General features: G+C 42.9%; 1 protein-coding gene across 1 annotated transcript in view; it reads right to left on the bottom strand.

Annotated features, from left to right (window-relative positions):
* Positions 1 to 2,380, bottom strand: part of TMPRSS7 (transmembrane serine protease 7) — a 38,210-nt gene extending 35,830 nt beyond the window's left edge. Inside the window, exons 1-2 of the mRNA XM_053904160.1 lie at positions 2,221 to 2,380; positions 1,728 to 1,858 (exon numbers count right to left, since the gene is read on the bottom strand). Coding sequence (XP_053760135.1) covers positions 1,728 to 1,858; positions 2,221 to 2,380 — 291 coding nt within the window. The remainder of the gene's footprint in view (positions 1 to 1,727; positions 1,859 to 2,220) is intronic.
* Between the last annotated feature and the right edge of the window lie 13,376 nt (positions 2,381 to 15,756).

Raw genomic sequence — 15,756 nt, 5'->3', positions numbered from 1 at the left:
GGATAGGACCTGAGGTCCTGGGTGGGGAAAAACACATATTTTAGAACAATGCTGGGAGTGTCTGACTACAGCAAACCCCCTCAGGCATAAGGTTCCTCTTAAGAATGTAACAGAGACCACCTACTCCCCCCAGATTTCTCTCAAGAATTTGACAAAAGACCTGACTAAAAATTAGTAGACCATAAAACCTACGACCCACAAGGAATGATGTGGCCTTAGACCATCCCTCCTACAATGGAAACAAACCAATCAGGAATGGACAACCCAGCACCTAGAGTTATCCAGCCAATAAAGGTAAAACTTGAGAAGGAACAAGGGGGAAGGGAAGGAAGGGAGGGAGGGACCAGAACCTGATAAAACAAGGACAGCTTGCCTATTGTCGGCAGGCAATTCACTTTTCAGTGTCCCCTCTCTGCAGAGAGAGCTTTCGTACTACTCTTCATAATCTTATACTCTAATAAACTTTTGCCTGCTGCTCACTTTGTGTCCGTCTCTTCATTCTTTGAAGCAGTGAGACAACGAATCCCAGTTATTGAGGTAAAAAATCCTGCAACACTTCTTTCCTTCCTTCCTTCCTTCCTTCCTTCCTTCCTTCCTTCCTTCCTTCCTTCTCTCTCTTTCTCTCTCTTTCTTTCTCTGTAAAGTGATCAGAGTGCTTACCAAGAATCTTTGGGGTAATTTGAGGAATAATTGATACAATTTAAAGGTAAAGTATTTATCCACATACCCCGTATATAGAAGGTCTTCTTCAGTAGATAAGGGCCACTGTGCCCACTGTTGTCTTTGCTTGCTCTCCCACAACCCTTCCCCAGTCTACACCACAGCGTGCCTGTCAAGGCAGTGTGGGCCCACCGTGTAGGCGACCCTCTCCATTACTGTGCAGATACAAATTGGCAGAAGCTTTCTAGTTCGTAATATGTACCAAGAGCCATGAGTAGATCTTTTTATTTTAGGAGATCTGCTAAGGAAGTAATCATAGATCGACACAATCCATGTAGCAGTTCTGTATGGCATTATCCAGAGTAACAAAAATGGAAGACAAATATCCAATAAGAGGGGATTGGCTAACTTTGTAGCTATTAAAATTTGTGTTTTTTAAGAATATTTTCTTACATAGAAACATGCAACCTAATGTTAAGAGGAAAAATCTACTATAAAACTATCTGCAAATATTCCAATATCATGCTCTCCTTTATGTCTATGTGGCCCAGAATAAAAAGGGGTTCTATCTCGGGAGATGATGTTAAAGAAAATTTAACATTCCTTTTCATAATTTTCTGAATTTAAAAAATGTTAGTGGTTAAATACGTATTAGTTCTATAATGAGAAAGCTTTTTTGTTTTTTAAGTAAAGAGATTCCACTGCGGTGAGGTTGAGATAGATGTGTACAGCTCACAAAATTAATCAGCATGCGTAACTTTAGTTCTGGGAGGCATTTTAAAGATCACCTGATGTAATTTCTTTATTTTACAGATGGGAAACCCTAGAGCTCAGAGAGCCACTTGTTTTTACGCTCAGCGATAAATAATATAAATAAGTTACCAAATAAATTAGCAACTCTGTCAAATAAGCAATTATAGCCAAGATGAGCTAAATCCCAAGTTTGCCTCTGACTTCTTCCATCCACCCTGCTCACCTGTGACACTTGTGAGCCCTCCACCCTGGCCCCTCATCTGCCCCACTCTCCCAGGCCTCCCACACCAATCTCCCCACCCCCCTCAGCTCACCACTTGCTGCACAGTCCGCGCCATGGACAGAAATTCCCTGGACTCCTTCTGTCGATATTCAGGAACAAACTCAATGTTGGTAATGCGAAACATCCCAACAAAGTAAAAAGCATCTTTGCTTTCTGTCTTACCTGTAAGACAAGAGAGAAAGCAAGTAGAGGGCTTTCCCTTCTGTGTGGCAATGAGGCATTGTCTGATCTGTGTCAGTATCAGGCCCCTAAAATGTTTTATTAGGTTCCTACTTACGTGACTGCTTCACAACCTGTGAAGCTCTAAATGTAGTTAATAACGTCACTTCCATCAGCAGTAAGTCACCATATCTCCTAGGATAGTCTGTTCTCTCCTGGCAAATACTTATGAGACAGATTCAAAGATTAAAGATCTGCCTCTTTGACTTTATACTTGCCCTAGAGTCGCTACCAGGCCAAGAAGAGTGTATGCAGTTTTCATGGATCCTTAGTCTGTAGAAGGTAAGGAGGTAAGAAATGGATACTGTCAAGCTCTGAGGTGAAGTGAGCATAGCGGGACAAATGGGAAGGGCCCCCCAGCTGACCTTCACTGAGCTCCTGGGGGCTCATCCCTATCTGACTTGTGTAGCTGCTGCACAGGGTGCTGGGCTGGTCTTCAGCTCTGTGCAATGCATGAGAATTCATCCTTCCTGTGAACCACAAAGCAGGGTTCTCAGCCCAGCGTCGGGTCACTCCTGCTCAAATGCATTGCCCAGTGTGGACAGTGGGTTTGGGCATCCAGCCTGCCCAGAACGATTGACAATGTGGGAAGAACACTGTTGTATCTGAGTTGCTTTAGAGAGACCGAGAATAGCCTGGGGGATGGTGGGGGTTGGGGGGGAGTGAGGGGCTCTTCTTTCTGCCTTTTCTTTTTGTTACCAAGGTCTTCCTCCTAGTTGGCACCATCTCCCAGACTCCCATGGCCATGGTACATTTCTCTCCTGTGACACATGTCCCCACTGTGTCATAACTTCTGTCCTTTAAGAGTAACAGTAACTTCTTTTTGTCCCTCAGCCCCTTATGTAGCTTTGAAGCTCAATAAATGTTTGTGGGAAGGAAAAGAGAGAGGAAGGGTGGAAGAGGAAGAAAGGGAGAGGATACTGTCTCCTAGAACAATGCCCAGCACATGGAAACGTTACAGAAGCGATGACTGAATTAGGAAAAAGGTGTGCCTTTGTGAGTAATCCGAAGCCACCCTGGGAGCCATCCAGGGCCACATTAGCCCCATGCAGTGGAGTGAGGCTATGGGGATGTGGAGAAGGGGCCCAGGGGCAGAAGGCCTGAGCGGATGCCCTAGATTTGTTCTTTAAAGGTATGTGACCTTGGATGGATCACCTTGACTCGCTAGCCTCACATAGAAAGCAATAACTGTTTTCATGCCTGATTTGAACAAGGAAGTGCTTCGTAGATTTTTGTTGTTGTTGCAGACTTATTAAAATTTGAGTGAAAGCCAGGCTTTCTATATATATAGAAGCTCTCACATTCTTCTTATAATGGTGTTATCCAGACTCAAGCATCAGGAGAACAACAATACAAGCAAGATCAATTTAGCCCCGAACTAGATTACATTTACCAAACTCTTTAGCACAGCCCAACATGGTCACAGCATTGCTGTTTGTTGAACAATTTTCATTTGTTCATACCAGTTTCTCATTCCTCAGACTGGTCTGTCTTCCTGAGATGTACTTCTCTGATTTTTAACACAGCCACCAAAGTGCTTCTATAGAGTGACATTCCAGAACTTTATACAAACATGCTAAGGCAATGTGAGTGTATAGATTGAGGGCCAGCAGAGAACTGATGGGAAATAAGTTGGTTCGTTGTGGGTTGGGATCGTGTGTGTTTTGTGTTTGTCTTGATTGCCCATTGACTCGACTTCCTTCACTAGTCTTTAAGCTCCTAGAAGACAGAGATTCTCTCTTCTCTACCACTGTGTTTCCATGCCTATCACGGGACCCAGCTCACAGCGGGCACGCTCAAGATACAAGAGAAATGAATTTTGAATAACCAGTTCATAAAGCCTTCTCTGGACTCTATGCCCAGGCAGGTTAGATGCCTCTTTTCTGTGACTGCAAAGTAATTGCTTAAGCATAAAACAAAACAAAACGAAAAACAACCAATTCAATTCACACCCCCTCTGCAGCACTGAACTGTGGGTTTTCTGAAAGTAGAAAATGCATCTGTGAGCTTTGTTTTGTTTTGTTTGCATCTGTGAGCTTTTTGAAGGTAGGAGATATATCTTGCATTGATGTCTTGATGCAATGATATTGATTGATGCAATTGATATGATTGATGCAATGATATGTCTTGCATTGATGTCTTGATGTCTTACATTGTGCCACGCAAATTATAAGTAATTGATTTGTATATATGTAAGTGATCTGAACTATTCAATACAATATTCATTAATTCTTTACCTGTAAAACTTGCTTCACAACTCAAGTTTTAATATCCTTGAGGGTACACATATCTTGTATCAAACATATTAACATGTATGGTGTTGGAAGCTTAGCGTAAGTCAACATGTGCTGTAGTTACTGCATGGATAAGTACTCTTTAAGTACCAGCTTAGTTACAACTCCTGTCCAAGAGGATCAATCAGCTGGACAAGAACATAACCTATATGATCGACAGAAACATAAAAACAGTGGAGTGAAATGCACATGAGGAAAAGGATGCTCTGGGAGCTGGGAATGTGAGGTTGCCTAGAAACAAGCAGTGGGTGGAATGAGGAAATGAAACAACTTAGAATTCCATTCATTTCTTAAAGCTAAACATGCATTCCATTTCTGAACTAGTCCAAAGCTCCCGAGCATCCTTCTCAGCTCTTGTCCTCCTACCCCCCATCTCTGTTCCTCTGCTCCTCTGCTCTCCTGTGGGAAGCAAGCAGTGGTAACAAAAGTAAAAGTGGGAGAGACAATGCTGCTTTCTTCCACCTTAAAACCTCAACAGTTTTGGGAGTGGCTATGGGCCTGGGAACTTGGGAAATTCTATCAGACATACCCAAGGGTAGATTGGGTCTACACCACGGACACTGGCCCCACAGGACAAACCCTAACCCCAAAGGAACACAGGATTTCACTCACTGATGTAGAGCCACAGAAGCGTCCAGGCTGTGACTGCTAGGATGAATAGAAATACTGTGAAGATAATGATTTTGTTCTGGACATTCCAGAAGGGAGCTTTCTTCTTGGGTTGCTTCTTCGGTTTGGCTTTGCCGATGGGTTTTTGAGGTCGAGGTGCTCGTCTACCTGGCAACTTCCCTTGGGCACTGACCACCTGAACTGAGATATTGGATATCTTTAAAAAAAAAAAAAAAAGAGAGAGAGAGAGAAAGAGAGAGAGAGAGAGAGAGATTAGTTTAGAGCACATTTGGAACCACCCAGTCAGGAGAATATTTGTGCTAAAAGGCCATATATATCAGTCAAATCATTTATGTAAGTGTAATAAATGGACTCACATTAAATAGTGCAGTTAAGATCAGAAAAATCAGACATTACATGAACTCCATTGAAGGAGTTCCCAGATCCTCTCAACTCTCCAGTTGTGCTAAGTAGATGCTGTAGAGAATGGGCCTCAATGTCATGGTGGGTAGACCAGAGGGCCCAAAGGTCAGGAGGTTAGGATTCTATGAGGGTCATTTCATGTGTACACAGCTCAGCTGTGAGAGTATGTGTGTTTCACATGTTTGTATTACATTGCTTTTGTCCCACCATCAATTTCCTCTGGCTGAGGCAGGAAAATGAGAACATAAGTCACTTCCTGATAGAAACAAATTGATTTCTTACTTAGGGGCTTCCTGACTGGGTGTTAGAAAGAAAAAGTTAAGGATGATGTTGCTGTGGTTCGTGCAGGACTGTGGGATAGAAACCAGTTCCTTCCATGCATGTGCTTTTACCACAGTCAATGAACTGACCAGGGACTCAGTCTCTCAAAGGCAAATGAAAGAATTATTTGAAAATAAAGAATGAAATAGGGCTCCTGGGTGTCTTAGTTGGATAAGCATTTGACTCTTGATTTCGGTTCAGGGCACGATCTCAGAACAGGTCATGATCTCCCAGTTCTTGAGATGGAAACCGAGTGGGGTGCTGACAGCATTGAGCTTGCTTAGGATTCTCTCTTTCTCTCCCTCTCTCTCTGCCCCTCCCCTGGATCGAGTGTGCTCGCTCTCTCTCTCAAAATAAATGAATAAACTTAAAAAAATAAAGAATGAAATAAAGGACTCGGAAAATTATTGGCATTAGGTGATGTGCAAAGTGTTATGTGCAAGAGGAAAAAATGCATTATTCAACTGTTCCCCTCCTCTTTTTTATTTCTCCGCTACCCTCTGTCATCTGATGCTGTGAATTCTTTAATAATGTATGCAAGAGTTTAGCTTCTTTGAAGGACAGATTTATACATGTCAGGTAACTAAACTCCAGTGATGAAATAATTTTTAACCACACATTCTTTTAAAGGCAATGACCTAGAACACCAATTCCAAAGAAATCATTTCTTTTTCGAGTTTTCTGAAGAGCTCTCATTCTCTCTTACTCTCCTTCACTCTTCCCTTCAAAGTTCATGCCTTCCAGTCTTTAACCCTACCAATTAATGGGATAATATGTAGCCAAGTACATTCTGAATTATTCATGGCCCCCTCATTCTTTTTACCAAACACCCTTGTCAACCCCTGAAGTGAAATGTAGCTTATATCCCTCCTGGTGAAATTGAACTAGACCAGGCCTCATTGGATGTGATGTCCTGCAGGCATGAAGATGGTGTTTCTAAAGAGAAAAATGTTCTATTGCAGTATGAGTTGACTATGATGTCCCACTACTTTCAAATATTCCACCAAAGAAGTACAAAAAAGACACAGAAATGCCGGGCACATGTAGAGCTGACAAGGCCAAGGTTGGGTCTTTAAGCGCAGGAGCACATTATAGGCAGTCTCAGTTAGCACTGATTAAATTTTAAAATGGAATTTGTGTAGAGATCAGTACAATTTCCCTGGAGTTTTAGAAAAACAGTTGCAAATCAATTGCCAAGTACAGCACTTTGAAAGGAGCTCACGTTGGTAAAATCCATTAAGTACTATAAGAAGATAAAGTATGTTTTGCTCTCTTTATTTTTACAAAGTAACATGGTCTCATTTTACTAACAAGGTCAGCAAAAATGGCATTCAAGTAAGAGAGAAGGCTTCCCACACCGTACTTACATTCACATCGGCAGGTTTGGATGAAACATCAGTGTTTTCTTTATCCATGGTTAGATTTTCTACGTGTGAGCATCCAGAGGTGTCTCAAAGCCAGTTTCCATCCCCTCACATTCTCACTTAAGAATTGGTAGCTGCGTTCAAGCTAGCTTTCAGAGGGAAGGAATCAATTTACCTCTACCGGGTTCAGTTCAGAAACTGAAGCTGCCTCATTGCTATATAGGGAGTGTTAAAGGGACCTGGCAGTCAGCTGGGCACCCCAACCCACAAATTTCTTAATGTAACTGTATAAGTCAGGCCCTCGGAACGGAGCCTCAAGGCAAGGTTGCCTCACAAGGACACAGTCCAACAATCTGAAGATATTTACAAGTCATTAAAATGTTGCCTCCTGGCTATAAAATAAATAACAGAGATGAAAAGTTAAATCAGGTTGAACAAAATTGGGGGGGGGGGAATGCCTGGGTGGCTTAGTCGGTTGAGCATCTGACTTTGGTTCAGCTCATAATCCCAAGGTTGTGGGATTGAGCCCAGTGTCGATTCTCTTGCTCTCTCCCTCTGCCCCTCTCTCCCACTGGCACACACACACACTGTCTCTCTCTAAAATAAAAATTAAAAGAAAAGAAAAGAAAAGAAAAATTTCTAATTTACATCTTCCAAAGAATACTAAGATTGTTAATTTGCATCTTCTAAAGAATACGAAGAAATCTAACATAACTCTCAGCTCGGCTTCTTTGAAATCTTACCATTCCTATTTCTCTTGCTCAGATCCAAGATGGTTCCCGAAGCCTGACTTTCCAATTCTGCTCTTGACTGTACAGCTACAGGCTCTGAAAATCCCCATTCAAGAGGAATTTTTCCTTTTTTCTCCCCCGGCTGGCAGTCCTCAGTAAACCTGGGAGTTTTTGGTTGAAAATCCTCTCACTGCTGTCCCCCATTCTTGTATGCCAACCTGAATTAGGTTCAAGGGCGGGAAGAGGAAGGGAGTCGTGAGGGACATTGTCCTCAGCAGACAGGGAAGGAAAAGGCTAGGCTGGCTCACATATTACACAGTCCATCCCTGTGACACGGGCAGGTTTTCCCGTGAGCACTGGGCATTAATGGAAAGCTGACCAGTGGCCACTTAGAGGAGAAGCACTGTTCCAGACACAAACTCTGCTGTCACTCAAGGGCTGTTCATAACAAAACATATGAGAAACTGCCTGTTGAAAGTGGTCAAAGATTAGTCAGAGATAAAGACAGAATGACAGACAATGCCATGTTGTACAAATTCACTCCCTGGGTCTGCAATGTATTAATAACACTTTTCACATGACTAATAATGCTTTGTAATGGTAAGACTGGGAAATCTAAAATTAGGGCTTGCTTTAATTGCCTCTCTTTTCTGTTTTATTTCCCTTATTTCTAGAATGATTCATTTCACCAGTATAAGTAAGCTCCATGTCCTGGGCAGTGGCCACTGACAAAGATTCTTTCCCTGAGAGTCAGCCCTAAGACAGGCTCCTCTGAGCCCTCTTTTTGATTAGGCCCCACCCTTGGGCCCTGACCTTGGCCTGCCTAGCCCGATGGTAGCAAGAATCCTGATGTCAATTGAGTGAGGATTGCCCCCACCTTGATATCTGGTCACCCTTGATACCTGATCAAGCTCCTCATCCCCCACCCTTGACGTATAAGTCCTTGGCCTGCCTCTAGGCAAGGATCTCCCTACCCTTGATGTCTTCTCTTAGTGATTTTCCACCCACTGGCCCCCTTACTCTGTTCATTGGCCATAAATTGCCAGCTCTCTGTGTTGTATTTGGAATTGAGCTAAGTTCCATTCTGAAGTCTCTTTCCCCTATTGCCACAGTACTGCATAAAATCTGTCTTTACAACCTTTCACTAACATCCAGATGTTTCTCTTTGTCATCACCATGAGTGGAAAGGGGTGGCATATCACAGGAGTCTGCACTGTATGTACAGAATTTTAAGACAAACAGAAAGCCAGCTACGGTCTGATTTTTAATTTTTTTTAAGTTTATTTATTTCTTTTGATAGAGACAGAGAGCATGAATAGTGGAGGATTAGAGAGAGGGAGAGACAGAATCCCAAACAGGTTTTGCACTGTCAGTGCAGAGCCTGACACAGGGCTTAAACCCACAGAACATGAGATCATGACCCACGCTGAGATCAAAAGTTGGATGCTCAACCAACTGAGTAACCCAGGCAACCCTAAAGTCTGCTTTTATATTATTACCAAATACCAGCAAATTCTAAACAATGTCTAAATAATAAAATACTCCTCCCTGAAAAAAAGCTTTGATTGGTATAAGTTTGAAACAATTGCCACCATTTACAAATGAGATTATATGTGTGTGTGTATATATATATATATATATATATATATATATATATATATATGTAAGCTTCAAATGAGCACGCTTTTATTCTCATCTTTCAATAAATAATGAAAGTCATGTAGAAGTTAATTGAGAGAACTCCCATTCGTACAGTTGGTCTCAAACCCAGGAGGACTCTGTGACACATGCTTATTTCAGGAGTAAGGAGTAAGTTTCTAATAGTCTGGAATCATTTATTTATTTATTTATTTACTTATTTTAATTTTTTTTTTTTAACGTTTATTTATTTTTTGAGACAGAGAGAGACAGAGCATGAACGGGGGAGGGTCAGAGAGAGGGAGACACAGAATCTGAAACAGGCTCCAGGCTCTGAGCTGTCAGCACAGAGCCCCACACAGGGCTCGAACTCACGGACCCGAGATCATGACCTGAGCCGAAGTCGGACGCTTAACCGACCGAGCCACCCAGGCGCCCCAGTCTGGAATCATTTAAACTTACTTGCAGAATCTTGGGTCTCCAACAAACCGTGGCGCTACATATTCCTGCATTTATTTATTTATTTATTTATTTATTTTTAATTTTTTTTTTTTTAATGTTTATTCATTTTTGAGAGACAGAGCATGAGCGGGGAAGAGAGAGGGAGACACAGAATCTGAAGCAGGCTCCAGGCTCCGAGCCGTCAGCACAGAGCCTGACGCGTGGCTCAAACTCACGAACCGTGAGATCATGACCTGAGCCGAAGTCTGACGTTCAACTGACTGAGCCACCCAGGCGCCCCCATATTCCTGCATTTAAACAGAAGATTTAATGTGGGCAATAATAGCACCATGATAGAGATAAAAGAACAGAACTTCAATGATTTAATTTTTGATAATCCATGCGACCATTTGGAGTTAATTTACATTGTCAATTTAAAACAGGTATACAGTATGTCAATAATAAAGTGTAATATTTTCCATATAGTATCTTATGCAATATTTATCTTATTTATTTTTTACTAGCATAATTGTGTAAAAATTTTCACTCTTTTTTCTAGCTATTATTATTATTCATTTTATTTTGTGATCATTACTGAAACAATTTTCATTGCATAAAAGAAGAGGTTGTGAAAAAATAATCCATTCTAGATAGATATATGATAAAGCAAATATAACAAATGTTAATGGTAGAATCTAGGTGTGGGTATACGTATTTACACTATAGAATTTTTTCAACTGTATGTTTGAAATTTTTCCTGATAAAATGTTATGGAGCTATGGAATTATCATTTCTGAGAGTCAAATACTCTGGATAAACCATTGGTTTTGGAAGACAAGGGCAAAGAAAGCTGGGATGCAAAATAAAGTCTTGGTGGCCAAACATTCAGCCATCTCCTTATTGTTTTTATTGGCATGGAAGTTCTGGAACAGAGCCCCTCCCTTCAATTCCAGAACACATGATCAAAGACGATCACAATGGCCAGATATAGATTGGTGCTTCTTATCATACGCAGTTTGAAAGACAGTGAAGATGTTTCTCTTCCTTTCTCAGGGACAAAAGTCCCTGTCCTGTCCGCCGGCTGGCTAAGTAGACAAGTATGCAATGACCTGTATTGAAGGAGAAATACCTCTCCATTGGATTCAGCAGAGGTCACTGGGAGCACATGACTGACACACACATCAATTCAACACACAAAAATGTCTTTGTTTACTTTTTAATATTTACTTATTTTTGAGAGAGAGAGAGAGAGAGAGAGAGAGCGAGTGGGGGATGGGCAGAGAGAGAGACACACACAGAATCTGAAGCAGGCTCCGTGCTCCGAGCTGTCAACACAGACCCTGACGCGGGGCTCGAGCTCACGAACCGTGAGGTCATGATCTGAGCCAAAGTCGGACATTTAGCCAACTGAGCCACCCAGATGCCCCACAAAACATCTTTATTTAATTTAAGAGATAGAGCATGCAGGAGGGGAGGGCAGAGAGAGAGGTGGGGAGAGCATCCCAAATGGGCTCGGTGCTATCAGCACAGGAGTCCACCTCACGAATCGTAAGATCATGACCTGAGCCAAAACCAAGAGTCTGACGCTTAACTGACTGAGCCACCCAGGTGCCCACACAAAAACATCTTAAGGTTTCAACCTCCCATTGAATGGCAAGCCTGGCGCATCTGAAGGTCTAGAGGTAGGGGCAAGTCACCCACCTAACCCGAGGAAGGTTCTGAGCCCCCGGCATAGAAGGCACTTAGCAGGTGCCATTTCCATCCTTGCCCACCGAGAGGAGGGGCCAGCTTCCCAGCAACAGATAAAGTTCATGTCTACTACTTAGGACCCACTTCTGTCTATCATGATGAATGGATGGCCACGTGCAAAGTTGCCGTCTGATCACCACTCACCACCACGCTCTCTGCAGACGGGGAATGAAGCCTGAGGAATCACAAGATGGTACAGGAGGCTGGAAGCCAGCCAGCCACTTAACCTTATCACCCTTAGTGTGCTGTAATAAAATGACAAGGCAGTGATCCTGGCTTCCCTTTCCCTGCTGATTCACATAGACCACAGTCCTAATCCTCTTTGTCACATCACATGAATCTTTAAAAAAAAAATGAAGCAATAGTGGCTCATTTTAGAGAACCTCTATATCTAGACTATCAAAATATCTGCCAAACTGGTTTCTTTCCTCTGGGCTCATCCCTCATGTGCACATCACTACTAACTAAATTTTCCTAAAATAACTCTTTAATATCACCTCCATCCTGACAATGACAGTCCGGTCTCCTTTTCAGTGCCCCAGGCTGACATTCAAGGTCTTCCTCAATGTGGTACCAGGTACCTCCTCGGTCCTCCTGTCACACCCACTAAATCTACTCTGTCAAAGCATGCATTTTCAGTCTTTAATTCATCCATTTATTCGGCTGTCATCATTTACCGGACATTTATTATATGCCTACCATGTGACAGAGGCCAAATATTTTTAAATGAATAAAATATATCGCTGCCCAAGGGGCGCCTATGTGGCCCAGTTGGTTAGATGTCCGACTCTCGATTTCAGTTCAGGTCATGATCTTGCGGTTCGTGAGACTGAGCCCCGCGTGGAGCTCTATGCTGACAGCGGGGAGCCTGCTTGGGATTCTCTCTCTCTCTCTCTCTCTCTCTCTCTCTCTCTCTCTCTCCCCCTCTCTTTCTGTCCCTCTCTCTCTCTCTTTCAAAATAAATACATAAACTTAAAAATATATATCCCTGCCCTTAAAAAGCTCTCAGTAGAGGGAGAAGACATGCAAAGTGCAGATTACAATATTATGTAACGAGTGCTATCAAAGGGGCATCAACAAGATGCTATAGAATCTTAGAGGAGGTTGGGGAGCCTGGGTGGCTCAGTCGGTTAAGCGTCCGACTTCAGCTCAGGTCATGATCTCACGGTCCGTGAGTTCGAGCCCCGCGTCAGGCTCTGTGCTGACCACTCAGAGCCTGGAGCTTGCTTTGGATTCTGTGTCTCCCTCTCTCTGACCCTCCCCCATTCATGCTCTGTCTCTCTCTGTCTCAAAAATAAATAAACATTAAAAAAAAAAAGAATCTTAGAGGAGGTTGATAGCAACAGTCCTCTCCTCTGACTCTTGTGCCTCTGGTTCATATTACCATTGAAATGCTAACCACTTTCAAGATTCCACTTGTAGCTCACCTGCAAGCATTTCCACCCCAGCCTGCTGCACTCTCTTCTTCTCCCTAAATGAAAGTTTTTATTGGATATACCAGCACTTACGACTTAAATTATGTGCTCATAATTCATCACACACTACTCTGTGACGTCGCTCATGTTGTCTGTTGGTTACTTCTCCTGTCATATGTATATCCTGTCTCTAAGCTCCTGGAAGACAGAAGCCCCTGCAACACAAGAGCTTTGGGAGTCAGGGGGTGGTGGTGATAGCCCCTTCAGAAATCAGCTATGTCTGGGATTGGCTTCACCTTATCTACTAGCTAACAAGTCAGTTCGTCACTAGTACATGGATGGTGGCAGCAGATACACAGTTCATGGCTCTGCAAACAGCATGAGTACCAGCATATTGGCATTGGTTCCTCTTTCCCAGAGTCCCCTAGGGGTGACACAACATGGTTCAGATGAGTGCAGTGGACTTACTTCACTGAGCTGGGGGAACCCACCATTTTTATAGCAAATGATAAGCAAGACTGTCCATTGTCCAAGATGGAGATATTACCTCACCCTTTAAGGTTGCTCCCTGAAAACACACCCAGAGAAACGGCCAAGACAGCAGTCAGGGCACTGTGTTCTTGGCATACAGAGTGTATTAGTTTTCGGGGGCCGCCATGACAAAGTGCCACAAACTGGGGGACTGAAAACAACAGAAATTGATTGTCCCACTGTTCTGGAGGCTAGAAGTCCAAAATCAAGGAGTCAGCAGAACCATGCTCACTCTGAAATATGTAAGGTCAAATCCTTCGTTGCCTCTTCCTAGCTTCTGATGGTGGCCAGTGCTCATGGGCACCTTGGCTTTCAGCTGCAGCAACTTAGTCTCTGCCACTATTGTCACATTGGATTTCCCCTTTATGTATCTTTGTGTCTCTTCTTACACCAGCCATATCGGATTAAGGGCCCACCCCACTCTGGTATGACCTCACGTTAACTAATTACATTTTCAATGAGCCTATTTCCAAATGAGGTCACATTCTGAGGTAGAGGGAATTAGTGCTTCAATTTCTCTTTTGGGGTGACACAGTTAAGCCCATAATGCCTCCCCAAGATCTGGAGAGGTGGGAAAGACTATAGGAGGATTGTCACTCTCAACAGAATCAACTTACTTTTAATGTACAGCATTGCCAAACTTCTAGAGCCTGGCCATAGTCTGGGGCAGCTGCAGGTAGTATTCTAACCAGATTATTGAGATGTTTTCCTGAAACTCCACCATACTCTTCTGACTCCCTTTTCCTCTATGGTGAGAAGGAGGAAGGATGGTACAGTATGGCTGAGTCATGGTCCAAGAGGAGCCATTAATACCCCACCCATTGTCAGCCATATCAATACCAAGGGGCAACTGTTCAGACGAGATAGTCCCGCATTAGATCAGTAATGGGAGAATAAAGGGGTGGATGGTTAATGCCTCTTCTCTTTCTGGTTCAATAACCACATTAAAAAGACCTCTTTTCTCTTTTTAAGTGCTTGGTATAAACAATGCTCAGTTCAGGGGGCACCTGGGTGGCTCAGTGTCCGACTTTGGCTCAGGTGATGATCTCACGGTTTGTGAGTTCAAACTCCATGTCTGGCTCTCTGCTGTCAGCACGGAGCCTGCTTTGGATCCTCGGTTCCCCTGTCTTTCTGCCCCTCCCCCGCTGGTTCTCTCTTTCTCTCTCTGTCAAAATAAATAAACTTAAAAAAAAAAAAAAAGAGTGCTCAATTCAGTAAAAACATGTAGTTGGGTTGAGTAACACTTGAATAAACTAGTCCGGAAATTATTCTATAATACACCCCTAACCAGATACACCCTACAGGGCTCAGATTGGCCCACGTTGGTAAAAAGCATTTGCACAGAAAACTATCACTGTATTGATCTGGCCACACATCTGGCTTGCTGTAGGTGCTGAATCAGCTCAGTGTTTAATGAAGGAATTAATCTGCTATACTAAAAAGTATTACTTTGGAAATTATGCACAGGTCACCAGATTACAAAGGAATGCTTTGTTTCAAACCAACTTTAAAAATCAGATTCATCACATTGAAAGGGTAGGATCGGGGGAATGACAGAATGATGAAAAAGGAGAACAATATATGATAGAAAGGATGAAATAAAACATAAATCAAAATGAATGTGGCACAGGGAGGCATGGGAAAAAAGGAAGAGTAAAAACAAGAGGGAGAGAAAACAGATAAGAGCAACGAAGTCATTTTAAAGGTGTATCCCCTGGCTTAACTGGGGATCCCTCTTCTTAGCGCGGTTCTGTTCTTACACTGTTCTGCAGTGTTAGCTTCTGCACCGATGTCATTTGTTCTGCCCTTTGGTACTCTGAGCAACTGTGGAGTTCAGCACCTTGTCATACCATCTTTCCCAGAGGCTATGTGCATATTCTGGAATCTGAAATAAATCCCATTCAGTGATTTGCTCATTACCCTAAATCATTCCCAATGAGAGGCTCCGTGGCCTTGATGTCATTCACAAATGGCAAACAAGAGGGGTTCCCCGGGTGGCTCAGTCAGTTGAGCATCTGACTTCCGGTCAAGTCATGATCTCAGATCATGATCTTGCAGTTCAGGAGTTCGAGCCCTGCATCGAGCTCTGTGCTGACAGCTCAGAGCCTGGAGCCTGCTTCAGATTCTGTGTCCCCCTCACTCTCTGCCCCTCCCCAGTTGGACTCTTTCTCCCTCTCTCTCTCTCTCTCTCTCTCTCTCTCTCTCAAAAAGTAAATAAACATTGAAAAATGTTTGAAAAAATGGCAAACAAAGAATACCTCCGTATATATTCTGGTCATTTCTGTCAAAGATCGTATGCTTGGGAGCACAGCTAACATCCAAATA

This window comes from Panthera pardus, unplaced genomic scaffold, assembly GCF_024362965.1.
Source record: "Panthera pardus isolate Hobbes unplaced genomic scaffold, ASM2436296v1 HiC_scaffold_16, whole genome shotgun sequence".
In the NCBI taxonomy this organism is placed as follows: domain Eukaryota; kingdom Metazoa; phylum Chordata; class Mammalia; order Carnivora; family Felidae; genus Panthera; species Panthera pardus.
The sequence above is the reverse complement of the archived record's forward strand: the minus strand, read 5'-3'. Positions and strand labels throughout refer to the sequence as shown.